A 14,513-nucleotide genomic window follows, 5' to 3' on the forward strand; every position below is an offset into this window, starting at 1 on the left:
GTCATGAAAAATGAATGAATGACACTTAAAATGGAGAGGAATACTATATATTTCTGTGGTTTCTTTAAAATTTTTATAATCATTGTCAGCTCTCTTAGGTTTATTGTTTTAGTAGAAAGGTACTTTGCTATTCCTATTAAATATGACAGCTTTGATAAAAATATTATACATGAAAACACATCCTCATAAATTACATTAAATACTTAAGTAGAATATGGTGTTTTTCAGAATCAGTGGTATTCAGAAGACATACAGAAAGAAAGGTGAAAATGTGGAGGCTTTGAGAAGTAAGTAGCTTTCCTTGTTTGCGAGAAAATTAAACTTCTTTACCACACTTTTCTTTCAGTTAGGGGTACTTTCACTTATTTATGTGATTAATATTCATAATAAAATTAACATCAAGGGCAGCCTGGGTGGCTCAGCGGTTTGGTGTCACCTTAAGCCCAGGACCTGATCCTGGAGACCCGGGATTGAGTCCCACATCGGGCTCCCTGCAAAGAGCCTGCTTCTACTTCTGCCTGTGTCTGCATCTCTCTCTCTGTGTCTCTCATGAATAAATAAATAAAATCTTTTAAAAAATTAAATTAAAAAAAGTAAAATTAACATCAAAATAGTAAAAGGAAAAAGTAGTTTCTATTAAAGATGAAAAATAGGGATCCCTGGGTGGCGCAGCGGTTTGGCGCCTGCCTTTGGCCCAGGGCGCGATCCTGGAGACCCGGGATCGAATCCCACGTCAGGCTCCCGGTGCATGGAGCCTGCTTCTCCCTCTGCCTGTGTCTCTGCCTCTCTCTCTCTCTCTCTCTCTCTCTCTGTGACTATCCTAAATAAATAAAATATTAAAAAAAAAAAAAAAGAAAATTAAAAAAAAAAAATAAAAATAAAGATGAAAAATATTCAACTCTTGAGGTGCTTGGGTGACTCAGTCTGTTAAGCGTCTCAGGTTGTGATCCCAGGGTCCTGCTTGGCAGGGAGCCTGCTTCTCCATTTCCCTCTGCTTGTGCTTTCTCATGAATAAATAAAATTTAAAAAAAAGAAAAAGAAAAAGATTCAACTCTTTGAACAAGTCTGTGTCCTTTTTCATTTAATTATTGTGCATGTGTTTACATGTTAATTATTTTTTTCCCTTTTGACCCAGCACAGGGTTTCTCAACCTCGGCACTACTGACATTTTGAGTCTGATAATTAACTTGCTGTGGGAACTATTCTGAGATTGTAGAATGTTTAATAAGGTGTCAGGATTCTTCAGAAGGAATAGAACATATACACAGACACAGCTACACGTACATACAGAGAGCAGGTGACCTGGAGGGATAGGGAAGGAGGGAATGAAGAGGTTATTTTTAAGAAATTGGTTCACATGATTGTGGGGTCTGACAAATCTGAAATCTATAAGGCAGAATGGCAGTTTGGAAACTCAGGTAAGAGGTGAAGTTGCAGTCTTGAGTCCAAAATTCACAGGATAGGCTGGCAGGCTGGAAATCTATGGTACAGTCTTGAGGCAGAATTCTCTTTTCTGAGGGAAACCTGTTTTTGTTCTGTAGGCCTTCAGCTGATTGGATATGGTTTATCAGTATTATGGAGGCATCCAAATTGGAAAAGAAGCAATGAAACTGCATTTGTAGTTTATATGAGTATCCATTTTAAATATTTGATTAGATCTACAAAAAATTTAGTGGAGCTAAAATGAATTTAGCAAGGGGGACAAGGATATAAGATAAATATGAAAAAATCAATCATATTTCTATATATTAAATATATATATAATATACTATATATTAAATTTTTAGTAAAAATGAAAATTAAAAATAGCATATATCTTAGTATCTGAAAATATAGATAAGTCTGACAAAAGATGTAACAGATTTGTACCCTGAAAAATAAAACATTGCTGAAACAAATCAAAGAAATAAGTGGAGAGAGATACCGTGTTCATGGGTGAGATGACTCAATGTTGGCTGTCAGCTTTACTCACATTTCAGTAGATTCAGATACAATTAAAAATCCTGTATTAGAGAGGGGACCTGGGTGCCTCAGTCGGTTGAGCATCTGCCTTTAGCTCAGGTCATGATCCCAGGGTCCTGGGATTGAGCCTTGCATCAGAATAATTCTATGAAGTGAAAGGAGCCAGAAATAAAATAGTAATAGTGTATGATTACATTTATATAAATTTAAATATATTTTAATTTTACTTAAGTAGAATATGGTGAAAATATATTTAATTAAAAATTTAATTTAAATTAAATTAAAATTTAATTAAAAATTAAAGAAGCAGAACTAATATTTAGTGAAAAAAGATCAGTGGTTACCTGGAGATGGGCAGAGGTGGGTAGAACAGGCAAGGGGGAGACATTTTAAAGCAGGACTTTTTGTGGAGATACATTCATTATCTTGATAGTGGTGATGGTTTTATGGTTATATGCACATATCAAACTTAGCAGGTTGTTCAGCATATGTACAGTTTGTCAACCGTATCTCAATATTGTTATTTTGAAAATTAAATCAACTGGGTTGTAAGATTGAGCCCCAAGTTGGGCTCTGCGCTGGGTGTGGAGCCTACTTAAGATTCTCTCTCTTCCTCTGCCTACCACCCTTCTCTAAAAAAGAAAAAAATAAAGTGGTTATAAATGTGTGGTTTAACTTCTGGACTGTATTTTGTTCCACTGGTCTATTTATCCTTGCTTCTACACTTTTTTTTTTTAACTATTATAGCTTTATAGTTTGTCTTGATAACTATATTTATTTGTTTTAAAGATTTTATTTATTTGAGACAGAGCACAAGTGGTGGGGGGGGAGAGGAGGGTCGGGGGAGAGGGAGAAGCAGATGCTCCATTGAGCAGGTTTTTTTTTTTTTTTTTTTTTTTACCACACTCACATTTATTTTAGTTTGCACTTTACAGTTCACAAAGTGGTATCTCCTGATCATTTAAGTCTCATGAATGCTGTGGATAGTAGCTGTTATCAGTGCCATTTCTGGATGAAGAAACTGAGATTTAGAGAAATTTTAAAAAGAGATCACATGGCTTTTAGGTGGCACAACATGGTAGGATTCAAGGCCAGGTCTTTTCGTTCCCAAAGAATCATAAAATTTTATCTTTGTACAACATTTAAGACTTTACAAAGAGAAGTTTATACACGTTGCCTCATTTAATACTTAAAACATTGTGATGTTCGTGCTGTTCCTATTTGGGCATTCTCTTGGAGCTGCTCCTCCTGGATTCATCCTCAGGTTGGCAGTGGGATCTGCCCTACCTCCATCTTCCCCTTTTTTTTTTTTAATAATAATAAATTTATTTTTTATTGGTGTTCAATTTGCCAACATTCAGAATAACACCCAGTTGAGCAGGGATCCTGATGCAAGGCTCAATCCCAGGACACTGAGATCATGACCTGAGCCAAAGGTAGACACTTAACCAACTGAGCCACCCAGGCACCTCTTGATAACTTTAAATATTGTATTTTGGGCACTTTGCATTGGCATGTAAAGAATTATATGGAAGTATATTAGAATTAGTTTATCAATTTTCACCACAGTGTCTGTTTTGATGGATTATTTTCAAGGAATTTGTCCATTTCATCTAAATTGCCAAATTGATGTTATAGATTGTTCATAATAATCTCCTTTCTAATAATCTTTCTAATGTCTGTTGAATCTGTAATGATGTTCTCTCTCTTCATTTAGTAATTTGTGATTTTTTTTTCATTTGTTTTACAGTGGGTTTATCAGTTTTATTAATCTTTCAAGGAATCAACTTTTGACTTTTGGTTTTATCGTATATTTGCTTTGTGGATTATTGAGCTGTGTTACTCTATTTGTTATTTCTGTATTTTTACTTTCTTTGGATTTAATTTGTTCCACTCTTTCTAGCTTCTTGGTATGGAATCAGTTATCTATCTCTAATCATTACACTTTAGCTACCCTAATGCTCAATGGCTGAAGGCAACCATTATTTTACTATGGCTAAGGAATCTCCACTTTGCGTGGGGAGTTCTTCCATCAGTTTGTGGATTATCTGGGATTGGATGGTGGTCTGGGCATATAATTGGCTAATAGACTAGTTGGTCTAGAAGACTGTAGGTGGGATAATTTGCCTTTTTTATATGGTCTCTCATCCCTCAATTGGCTAGTTGGACTGGAAGGAATTGAGTATTTCTTATTGTGCCATTTCTCATTTCCCCCCTGTTGGCTTCTTAATTATACATGCTTTTTTTTAGAAATTACTCTTGATAATATGAAATGTATTCTTTACTTATAAATTAGTGCTTTACTAATTTATAGCATCTGTAGAATTGTAAAGCAAGAAAAGGAAGTCCAGGACCTTACTTTTATCCCTACTTATCCCTTTTATCTCTATTCCAACTTACTTTGCTTTCATGTATTTTAATTCTACATACATTTTAAACCAGAGATAATGGTCATTAGTGTTGGTTTTAAAAGACAGTTCCACTTCTATTTATCTATATATTTACCGCATGATTTAAGTTTGTTACTTCCTGCATTTCTGATCTTCCATCTAGGATAATTTTCCTCGTGCATGAAAAGAATGTTTTTGTGGTTTCCTTTAATGTAGTTCTACTTATGATATATTCTCTCAGTTTTTGTTTACAACTATCTTTTTTTTTTCACCTTTAGTTCTGAAGGATATTTCTCTGAATATATAATTTTAGTTTGATGGTTATTTTTTTCCCCAGCACTTTAGAATGTAATCTGTTGTCTTCTTGTTTCCATTGTTTTGGCTGAAGAGACAGCTGTTGCTTTTATTATCTCTCTGTTGTTGGTATATATTTTACCCTGGCCATTTTTAAAGCCTTTCTTTTGGTTTTCAGCAGTTTTACTACCACTTGCCTTGGTGGTGCTTGTTTGTTTTACATTTATTCCACTTCAGGTAAAGAAGTGCTTCTTGAATCTATGACTTGATGTCTGTCTTCTGTTTAAAAAAAAAAAAATGCTCAGTCATTTCTCTTCCAGTATTTTCCAGTATTGCTTCTGTCCTATTTTCTCTTTTCTTCCCTTTAGGTTTATTATCGTAGGTTTACGACTTTTCATTTTATCCCAGGTGTCTTTTATTCTCTTTTCTGAATTGTTTATTGTTTTGTCTCTCCGTGCCTTAGTCTAGATATTTCCTTTTTTAAAAATTTTAAAAAAGATTTTTTAAAATTTGTTAATGAGAGAGAGAGAGAGAGAGGCAGAGACATAAGCAAACCTGGGACTCGATCCCAGGTCTCCAGGATCATGCCCTGGACTGAAGGTGGCACTAAACCGCTGAGCCATCTGGGCTGCCCAGATTTTCTTTATTCATGAGAGACAGAGAGAGAGAGGCAGAGGCGCAGAGGGAGAAGCAGGGTCCATGCAAGGAACCCGATGGAGGATTCAATCCCGGGACTCCAGGATTACGCCCCAAGCTGAAGGCAGGCACTAAACCCCTGAGCCTAGATATTTTCTTATGATGTTTCTTTTCATATACTAATGACAGTTGGGTCTAACCTGATTAAACTGTGTATGGAAATATTTTTCACTTATCCTTTCCACTTTTTGTCTTGCCACTTGGCTCTTTTGTATGGTTTTTAGTTCTTTGCCAATGTTCTTTTTAGAGCACGGATGGCATGGGTTTTAGAATCTTATGATGTCAATATCTTCATCTCCTCTGGGTCTGTTTCTGTCACCTGTTTTTTCTGTTGAGTTTTGACCTTCTCTTACTATTTCCTGCCTGGTTGTTTTTTACTGAGTGCTGTGTATTGCATATGAAAATTGCAGACATTATTTGATGCTCTGGATGATATGATCTTCCTCTAGAGAGGATTTATTTTTGCTTCTGGCCTGAAGCTTTAGGGATAACTGAGAATCCCAGGTCACCTTCATCAGATCAGGGTCTACAGTAATTCTGAGCTGGTTCAGATCCCTATTTTTTTTCCTCTTTTAATCATTGACATGTCCATCTGGTGATAGTTACTCATTTTATGTTTCTTTTAGTTAATTTTTTTTTTACTTTACTTATTTATTTATTTATTTATTTATTTATTTGAGGAGAATGAGAGGGAGGAGGGACAGAGGGAGAGAGAGAATCTCAAACAGGCTCTCTGCTGAGCATAGAGCCCAACACAGGGCTCTGTCTCACAACCCTGAAATCACAACCTGAGATGAAAGCAAGAGCTGGATGCTCAACCAACTGAGCCACTGAGGCACCCTATGTTTCTTTTATTTAAATTAAATTTCTCAAGCATTTACTCAGCCATTCCCATGTTATTGATTAAATTCTAGGTTTCTGCCACTGTTTAACTTTGTTAATACCCTTGGGAACAAATTTTTGTTTGTCCCTTATTTGTTTTAATTACCTTAGGAAGTCCCAATAGTAGGTTCACAAAAACCTCCCCAGTGTTTTGTGTATTCTTAAAATCTGTTAGTATAAACAAAAAATAAGTTTCTTTTTTTTTTTTTTTTTTTACTTGTTCATACCACTGACTGTCACAAGGAATTCTTATCCTATAATATTAACTATTATGCTGTTAATTAGATATGCTAATAACTTTAAATCTATTATTAAACCTACTGACTTAGTTCAAGATTATTCAAGTATTATGTATTATTTTGCGTAGCTCAACAGAAATAAAAATCTCATTTGAGTCTTCTTTTCTGAACTAGGTTTGTCATTTGACATATATGAGGGTCAGATTACTGCATTACTTGGCCACAGTGGAACAGGAAAGAGTACATTGATGAATATTCTTTGTGGACTATGCCCACCTTCTGATGGTGAGAGTGTTCTGACTTAAAAAAAATTCTCTTACTTTGGTTTATTAGTGTTATTAACCCAGGTACTACAATATCACTATTTGTCCTTGAGTTATACTTATATAAATACATATATTTTATTCTTTATCCTTGATTTATCCAAACATGTACTGATTGATTTTTTTCAGTGATTTGAGATCAACTTCAGTGCCTATAAATGTGTTTTATTATTTTTTTTTACTATACACATTTGTTTTTCAATAGAAAATAAAAAATGATTGATTTAATCATGTTTACTAAAGTAAAAAGGATCTGATTTTGTTACTTGTATCAGATATTTTGTATTTTTCATTTTCAAGGAAGGATAAATCAGTAATTAATTAGAAATTAAATGACACCTATAGATACTTTAGATTGTAAGTACAGATTTCTAAATATGCAACAACAGTTCAAAAGGAAAGAATGATAAGTATCAACACAATCTCCTAAAATGGAATTATAAGAGCAATACCTTAAACATACTTTTTAAATGTAGGTGAGAATTTAATATGGCAGCTCAGCTCCACAATAACCTAATAGAGCAGCAGTACAATAAATATTTTACTCTAAGAAAGGCTGAATTTCCATATATTGAATCTGTATTTTTAAAATGTATTTTAATTTTTGAAATTAGTTTTGTTGCTTATCCCTAATTGTGTCACTTTATAATGGTGGTAGCGATATCTTACATTTAATAGGAATTTATGATTTTTGTTAGAATTCTCCACACATTATCACATTGATTTAATAGTTCTTAAATTTAAGTGCTATAGATTTGTCTTTAGTTTATAGAAGAGAAAATCTGGAATTCAGATTGATTTTCTCCAGATCACACATACCTAGTTAGGGGAAAATTCTTAGTTTCTTTGTTCTGTCCACTACTGAATAATGCCTGGAAATGAAGGAAAATTGCTACCAGAATGTCAGTGTAAATAATGTACCAGTATGCAGTTATATTTAGTGTTAAGCTCTGGTTAAGATCTCTTAATCTTTTCACTATGTAATACCAATGAAGGAAAATGAGGTTGGAATATAAGATGTAAACACATCACCAATAGTATGGAAATGAGAGTTTGTTGTGTCTTCCAAGTTTATTTTAACTCCTACCTTATATATTACTATATACAAGTAACTAAGTTATTAGTGTATATAAAAGAATATATACTTTTTAATAATGTTAGTATAAATTTAAATATACATTTTGCTTTTAGGATTCGCATCTATATATGGACACAGAGTCTCAGAAATAGACGAAATGTTTGAAGCAAGAAAAATAATTGGCATTTGTCCACAGTTAGATATACATTTTGATGTTTTGACGGTGGAAGAAAACTTATCCATTTTGGCTTCAATCAAAGGAATACCAGCCAATAATGTAATACAAGAAGTATGTCACCCATATAGAAATTTTTGCTTTATTCCCTGTAAATTAATAACCTTTTATAATAACTGTTATAAAGCCATTATAGCATCTGCCTTTGGTTCCGGGTGTGATCTGGGATCAAGTCCCACCCTGGGCTCTCTGTGGGGAGCCTGCCTCTCCCTTTGCCTATGTCTCTGCCTCTCCTTCTGTATCTCTCATGAATAGATAAATAAAATCTTTTTAAAAAAATGCATGAAAATCTTAATAAAAACTTGTTCTGAGCCAGTAAACAGAAATACATTACAAAGAATTGGATGGAATTTGGAGTAAATATTTTAGTACATATAAAATAGTCTTTGTCTGGAGATACTAGCCTCTCAATTTAAGTTTTTCTTTTGTTTCTTCCTTTCCTTTCACATCTGCCTCCCTTCCTCCACACACACATACACACAGCCTTCCAACTGATCCCTTCACCACTACCCAGGAAGTCACAAAAGTAAAACAGACCTTTCAATCAGGAACCTTTTTATGTGTTATTTTAAATTATATATGAATACATGTCAAAACTAAATTCTGTACTAAAAGAACATTTTTTAAGTTGATATTAAAATCAGAACACTTAAAAATTGATATTGATAATTATGTAAATCATATAATTTAAAAATAACATTGTTTTCACTTTACAGGTACAGAAGGTTTTATTGGATTTAGACATGCAGCCTATCAAAGATAATCAAGCTAAAAAATTAAGTGGTGGTCAAAAAAGAAAACTGTCTTTAGGAATTGCTGTTCTTGGGAATCCAAAGGTAAATAAATATTAATGTATAACTCACAAATATAATATATTGTATATTTACATAGAATAATTATAAAGTTTCCACATACATAAAACACTATGCATTATTATGGATGTGATTAAAATAATAAGATTTTTAAACTGGAGTCATAAAGATAAAACATATTTACAGTAGTGGTTACTTCTAGGAAGTGGAATGGAAGGGACAGGTTTTAGTTACATTTCCAGTGTTTTATTTGTTTTAAAAAAGGTCTACGGAAAATATGGCCCAAAAAAATGGCATTTGTTATGTATCAGTGGTAGCTATACTAATTCTCTCTCTAGTTTTCTGTATTTTCATAATAATCCTGAATAAAATTTTAAAACAGAACAAAACCAGAGGAATAGTTCAGCTTTTCACTGTTCTGCTGATTTTATTTTGTGTCTGTTCTGTGCTTTTCTTTGTCCTCTAGAAACAGAACCATCTGATATAGTGCTTTGCACAGGGCTGAGATGCAGCCTGAGCCATCTTGGTCCCTGCCATCCTGCCACATTTCTCCTTGCTGCTATAGCTTGGGATCACTGTGGATTCTGGCTTTATATTAATTTATCTTTCTCCCAAACCTCAACAATGTTTTATTTTTTAGTTTATGTATCTGATTGTTATTGCACATATGTCTTATATGTTACCGATAATAGTTTTTTAAAATTGAAACAAAAATATTCACTTGCCAAACTGATAATTTAAAAAATTTATGCTTAGCTCATATATGACTGAAAAACTCAGTCCTAATATACTTCTGGTTGGAATAATAATTTGAAATGGGGAAGTTTTCCAGTGTCCATAAATTTTACATATTTTAGTTCTTCTGAGGATTCTCTGCCATTCCCTATTCTTTTTCACACAGATTCTATTGCTAGATGAACCAACAGCTGGAATGGACCCCTGTTCTCGTCATATTGTTTGGAATCTTCTGAAGTATGGGAAATCTAATCGGGTGACAGTGTTTAGTACTCATTTCATGGATGAAGCTGACATTCTTGCTGGTGAGATTTTTATTTTTGAAGCATAAGGTCATGGGACCAAATAGGAAATGGACATAGAGATGCAAAATCTTGATGAATAAAGAAGCTATGTGATCCTCACAGAACTGTGTTTTAAACTTTTTAAAAACTACATATTTTTATGTTTGGGAGTCCTGCAGACCATCTCAGATTCAGTAATTTGCTAGGGGAACTACTAGGACTCAACATACAGTATTTAGGAGTTAATACCACAAGACTGAAAGGATATGAAGCAAAATCAGCAAAATGAAAAGGCACATGGGACATGGAGGAAACCAGACATGAGCTTCCAAAAATCCTTTCCCAGTGGAGTCACTGAATATGCTTAATTTCTCTAGCAAGGAGTTGTTAACAACATATGTGAAATGTTGTCTACCAGGGAAGCTCATTAGAGACTCTGTGCAAGAGAGTGGCTTTATCACTTAACATCTATGTGAAACATGGGCAGACAATATGTTTTCTCGTTGCCTCAGTGTTCTCATTTAAAAACCAGGTAGTGATAATCTAGTACCTTTCAAATAAAGTTGTGAGTATTTAAGGATGTTTTAATGATGATATTGGTGTCTCATATGGTAGTTCACAAAATATAAATGCCAACTAACTTAAAAATTGAACTGCAAATGCTGTTACTAACTAAAAAATTGAAATGCAAATTTCTGTTTGCAGATAGGAAAGCTGTCATATCACAAGGAATGTTGAAATGTGTTGGTTCTTCAATTTTTCTCAAAAGTAAATGGGGGATTGGCTACCGCCTAAGGTATGATTCATTCTTGATTGACTTTATTCTTTATAATATTCTTGGTCTACTCTTACTATATTTCAGATTTGCCATAATATGCTTTGGTCAATTTTTATGGCACTGACTTTACTTCAAGCATTCAGATTTTACTTTTGGTTGCTTATTATTAAAAAGTTATGACTTTTGGTTTTCTCTAGCATGTACATAGACAAATATTGTGCCACCGAAACTCTTTCTTCCCTGGTTAAACAACATATACCTGGAGCTACCTTATTACAACAGAATGACCAACAACTTGTGTATAGCTTGCCTTTTAAGGACATGGACAAATTTGCAGGTATTACTTTCAGTTTCCTGATTGTTGAACCAGGATCTTGCATTGGGAATAGGTTTTCTTGATTTACTGTGTTGTTTAATTTTCTGTGTAGTATTTACATGTTCCTAGGTGGTTTTACTTTACTTTTACATTTCTGTAAAAGTACTTTGCTTTTGAGATCAGAAACTGTAAGTTAATGTGCAGGGTTTTTTTTTCATCTTAAAAACAATATGCAAGAAACTATTATGTTAACTTAAGGAAAACTATTTGCTTTGTTGTCAAGAAAGATTGTTCCATTTGCTTGGAGGCTTCCTGGGAATATGTAATGTTATACACACACAGAATAGTGTATGTGTTCTCAAGTTCTTTTCCAGTTTCATAATTCCATAATGAATTATATAATAGACCCTTGAATTATTTTAATTGTGGCATTAATTTTCACCTTCATGATGAGGAACTCACACTCAGTCTCCTTTATCTGTTTAGAGATCTCTTCATAACCAAAAGGATATTATTGATGCAGATATGTTGTGCAGGATTCTCTTAATATTTATCTCATTTGGACAGATTTTCTTTATTAATTTAATTGATTTTTTCCTGGGGGGAAAAAAGAATCCTTAATTAACTGGAATAAAATATATATGTCAACTTTAATATACTGTATCATTCTGTCTGTAAAATATTTCTTAGGTTTAATTTATAGTGTATGGTAAATATCCACTAGATATAGCTCTATAAACAAACATTCCTTGGGGTCCTTAGCAATTTTTAAGAATGTTAATGGGGTTCTGAGACCACAAATTTTGAGAACTACTGGACTGGCAGAGTAGATTTAGTCCTATCCCATTTTTAAAGAGTATTTTAGAATAATTCATGATGATATGCTAAACTACACAACATTCTTTCCTTTTTTTTCTTTTAGGTTTATTTTCTGCTCTAGACAGTCATTCAAACTTGGGTGTTATTTCTTATGGTGTTTCCATGACAACTTTGGAAGATGTGTTCTTAAAGCTAGAAGTTGAAGCAGAAATTGACCAAGCAGGTAGAAACAAAACTAACAAAAATTTTTAGGCAATAAACCAGAGAGATGGTGAACAAGATGAATAATTATATGAGCATATGAAATATATTTTTAGAGGAAGAAAGGGTAGATAGAAACAGATAAATAAATAACTGAGATATTTACTGAAAACAGTAGGAGTTGTGAAGGAAATAATGGGGTGGTCTTGGGAGGCAGATAACTTAGATTGTATCTTTAGGGAGGACTGTGTTGAGGTGATAAACTAAGACTTGGATGGCAAGAAAAATGTAAATACCTGAAGATTTTCTTGCAAAGCTTTTTGGGTAAAGGGAACTGCTAGTGCAAACTGTTAATTAATTACTCAAGGAGTTGGATATGTTTGATGACCAAGAAAAGGCCCTTGCAGATAGAGTTTAGAGAACCAAAGAGATTAGAGGGGAGGGCCAGGGGCCAGATCATGTTTAGTCTTTGAATATCTGGAAAAGAATTTGATTTTCTTAGTGCAATGTGTAGCTATTGAGAATTCTAAAGCAAAGGAGTAACATGATCTGATTTGCATGTTTAAAAAATGCATTCTGGGGGCACCTGGATGGCTCAGTGGGTTAAGTATCTAACTCTCTTCATAAAAGGAGATATAAAAGCACAGACAAAATAGTGTTTTAGGAGAGAGGAAGTGATTACTTATTTTCTGGTTGCTGTGAAGAATAAGATAAGAACAGAAAAGATGACTTTGGTAACAGAGAAGACAGTGAGGGCTTTGGAGTGTGGAAGACAGTGGTGACCTTGACAGCAGCCATTTCAGTGGTGTGGTAAAAGTCAAAGCTGGTTCTGTGAAGTTTAAGGTGAGAAGGTGAGTTGAGTAAACAATTGAAAATGAGCATGATTGGGGTGATGGTAATGTGTCACGAAGGTGAAAGAAACAATGTTTCTCTCAAACATGGAAAAAGGAGAGGAGTCAGGTTTATGATAAAGATGTGAAATCAGATTATAGACAGAGTTCACATAAAAGTTTTAGATCTTGCATAATTAGAGGGAGAACAAGATCTCAAATTTGGACATGCTTCCAGTTTGATGAAATTGGGTAGAGATGAAGGTGTGGGAGTAGGAGAAATAGAGGAAATTAGAGGTCAGGATATAGAATGTATTATCAATGCGTATGCTTGTAACACCTCGGATGATGGAAGAGAATTAGGTGGAAAAAATGCCTATATCTAATGCTAAATATTTTGAAGTATAGGAAGTAGTCTGTAGAAATGTTTGGGTAGTGGGGATAAAGATGAGAAGGCTATGTGCAGTGTAGGTATTACGGCTTTGTTCTGTATACCTTGAAGTTCACCATGCAGAATAAATTTACCTGTAACATTGGCTTGCATTCAGTTTGGCTGATTTTGTTTTATTTTTCAAGCGTTAAAAATGTCAAATTCTGTAGAAGGTAAATTGGTGTTCACTGAATACCATGATTGTAATGTATAATGTTGTAGCTCCATTTTTAGTTTGATTCAGTCCATTGTATCAGGGAAAAAGAGGGATTAGACTGGTTCCTCTTACTAAGTCATTCATCTAAACTGTTGAGTTGCGAAGGTCCCAGGATAACCAGGCTGTGGTTCAGTATTACTTTATGCATTATTCCATTCCACTCTTAAAGTTTTTAATGTTTACTCATTTTTAAAATTTAACATAAGTCATAGAAGTCCTTCTTTTTTGGTTCTCCTCGTGCTGAAACCAATTTTCATCTTTTTATTGTTTTTCATTTTTAAAAAATTGAGTCACTCATAAAAATAACCTTTTTTCTTATCCTCACTGATTAATATTATCAGTGTTTGGTCTCATGGAATAAATTATATGTCTCTTTTGTGTCTGGCTTCTTTTACCTAATATTATGTTTGTAAGTTTTAAACTACCATAGTTGTATAGTATATTTAGTTTCATTGTTTTTTTTTTTTTATTTTTTTATTTTTTTTATTGGTGTTCAATTTACTAACATACAGAATAACCCCCTGTGCCCGTCACCCATTCACTCCCACCCCCCGCCCTCCTCCCCTTCTACCACCCCTAGTTCGTTTCCCAGAGTTAGCAGTCTTTACGTTCTGTCTCCCTTTCTGATATTTCCCACACATTTCTTCTCCCTTCCCTTATATTCCCTTTTACTATTATTTATATTCCCCAAATGAATGAGAACATATAATGTTTGTCCTTCTCCGACTGACTTACTTCACTCAGCATAATACCCTCCAGTTCCATCCACGTTGAAGCAAATGGTGGGTATTTGTCATTTCTAATAGTTGAGTAATATTCCATTGTATACATAAACCACATCTTCTTTATCCATTCATCTTTCGTTGGACACCGAGGCTCCTTCCACAGTTTGGCTATCGTGGCCATTGCTGCTATAAACATCGGGGTGCAGGTGTCCCGGCGTTTCATTGCATTTGTATCTTTGGGGTAAATCCCCAACAGTGCAATTGCTG

At 34.0% G+C, this 14,513-nt stretch overlaps 1 protein-coding gene across 3 annotated transcripts in view; it reads left to right on the top strand.

The window, feature by feature from the left end:
- The window catches only part of ABCA5 (ATP binding cassette subfamily A member 5), a 72,983-nt gene that overhangs the window by 27,462 nt on the left and 31,008 nt on the right, over positions 1 to 14,513 (top strand). For all 3 annotated transcript variants that reach the window (XM_072781006.1, XM_072781004.1, XM_072781005.1), the window contains exons 11-18: positions 229 to 287; positions 6,638 to 6,748; positions 7,978 to 8,153; positions 8,816 to 8,935; positions 9,813 to 9,951; positions 10,636 to 10,726; positions 10,906 to 11,045; positions 11,947 to 12,066. In XM_072781006.1, the coding sequence (XP_072637107.1) occupies positions 229 to 287; positions 6,638 to 6,748; positions 7,978 to 8,153; positions 8,816 to 8,935; positions 9,813 to 9,951; positions 10,636 to 10,726; positions 10,906 to 11,045; positions 11,947 to 12,066 (956 nt within the window). The remainder of the gene's footprint in view (positions 1 to 228; positions 288 to 6,637; positions 6,749 to 7,977; positions 8,154 to 8,815; positions 8,936 to 9,812; positions 9,952 to 10,635; positions 10,727 to 10,905; positions 11,046 to 11,946; positions 12,067 to 14,513) is intronic.

The sequence above is a fragment of the Canis lupus genome, chromosome 16 (genome assembly GCF_048164855.1).
Source record: "Canis lupus baileyi chromosome 16, mCanLup2.hap1, whole genome shotgun sequence".
NCBI lineage: Eukaryota > Metazoa > Chordata > Mammalia > Carnivora > Canidae > Canis > Canis lupus.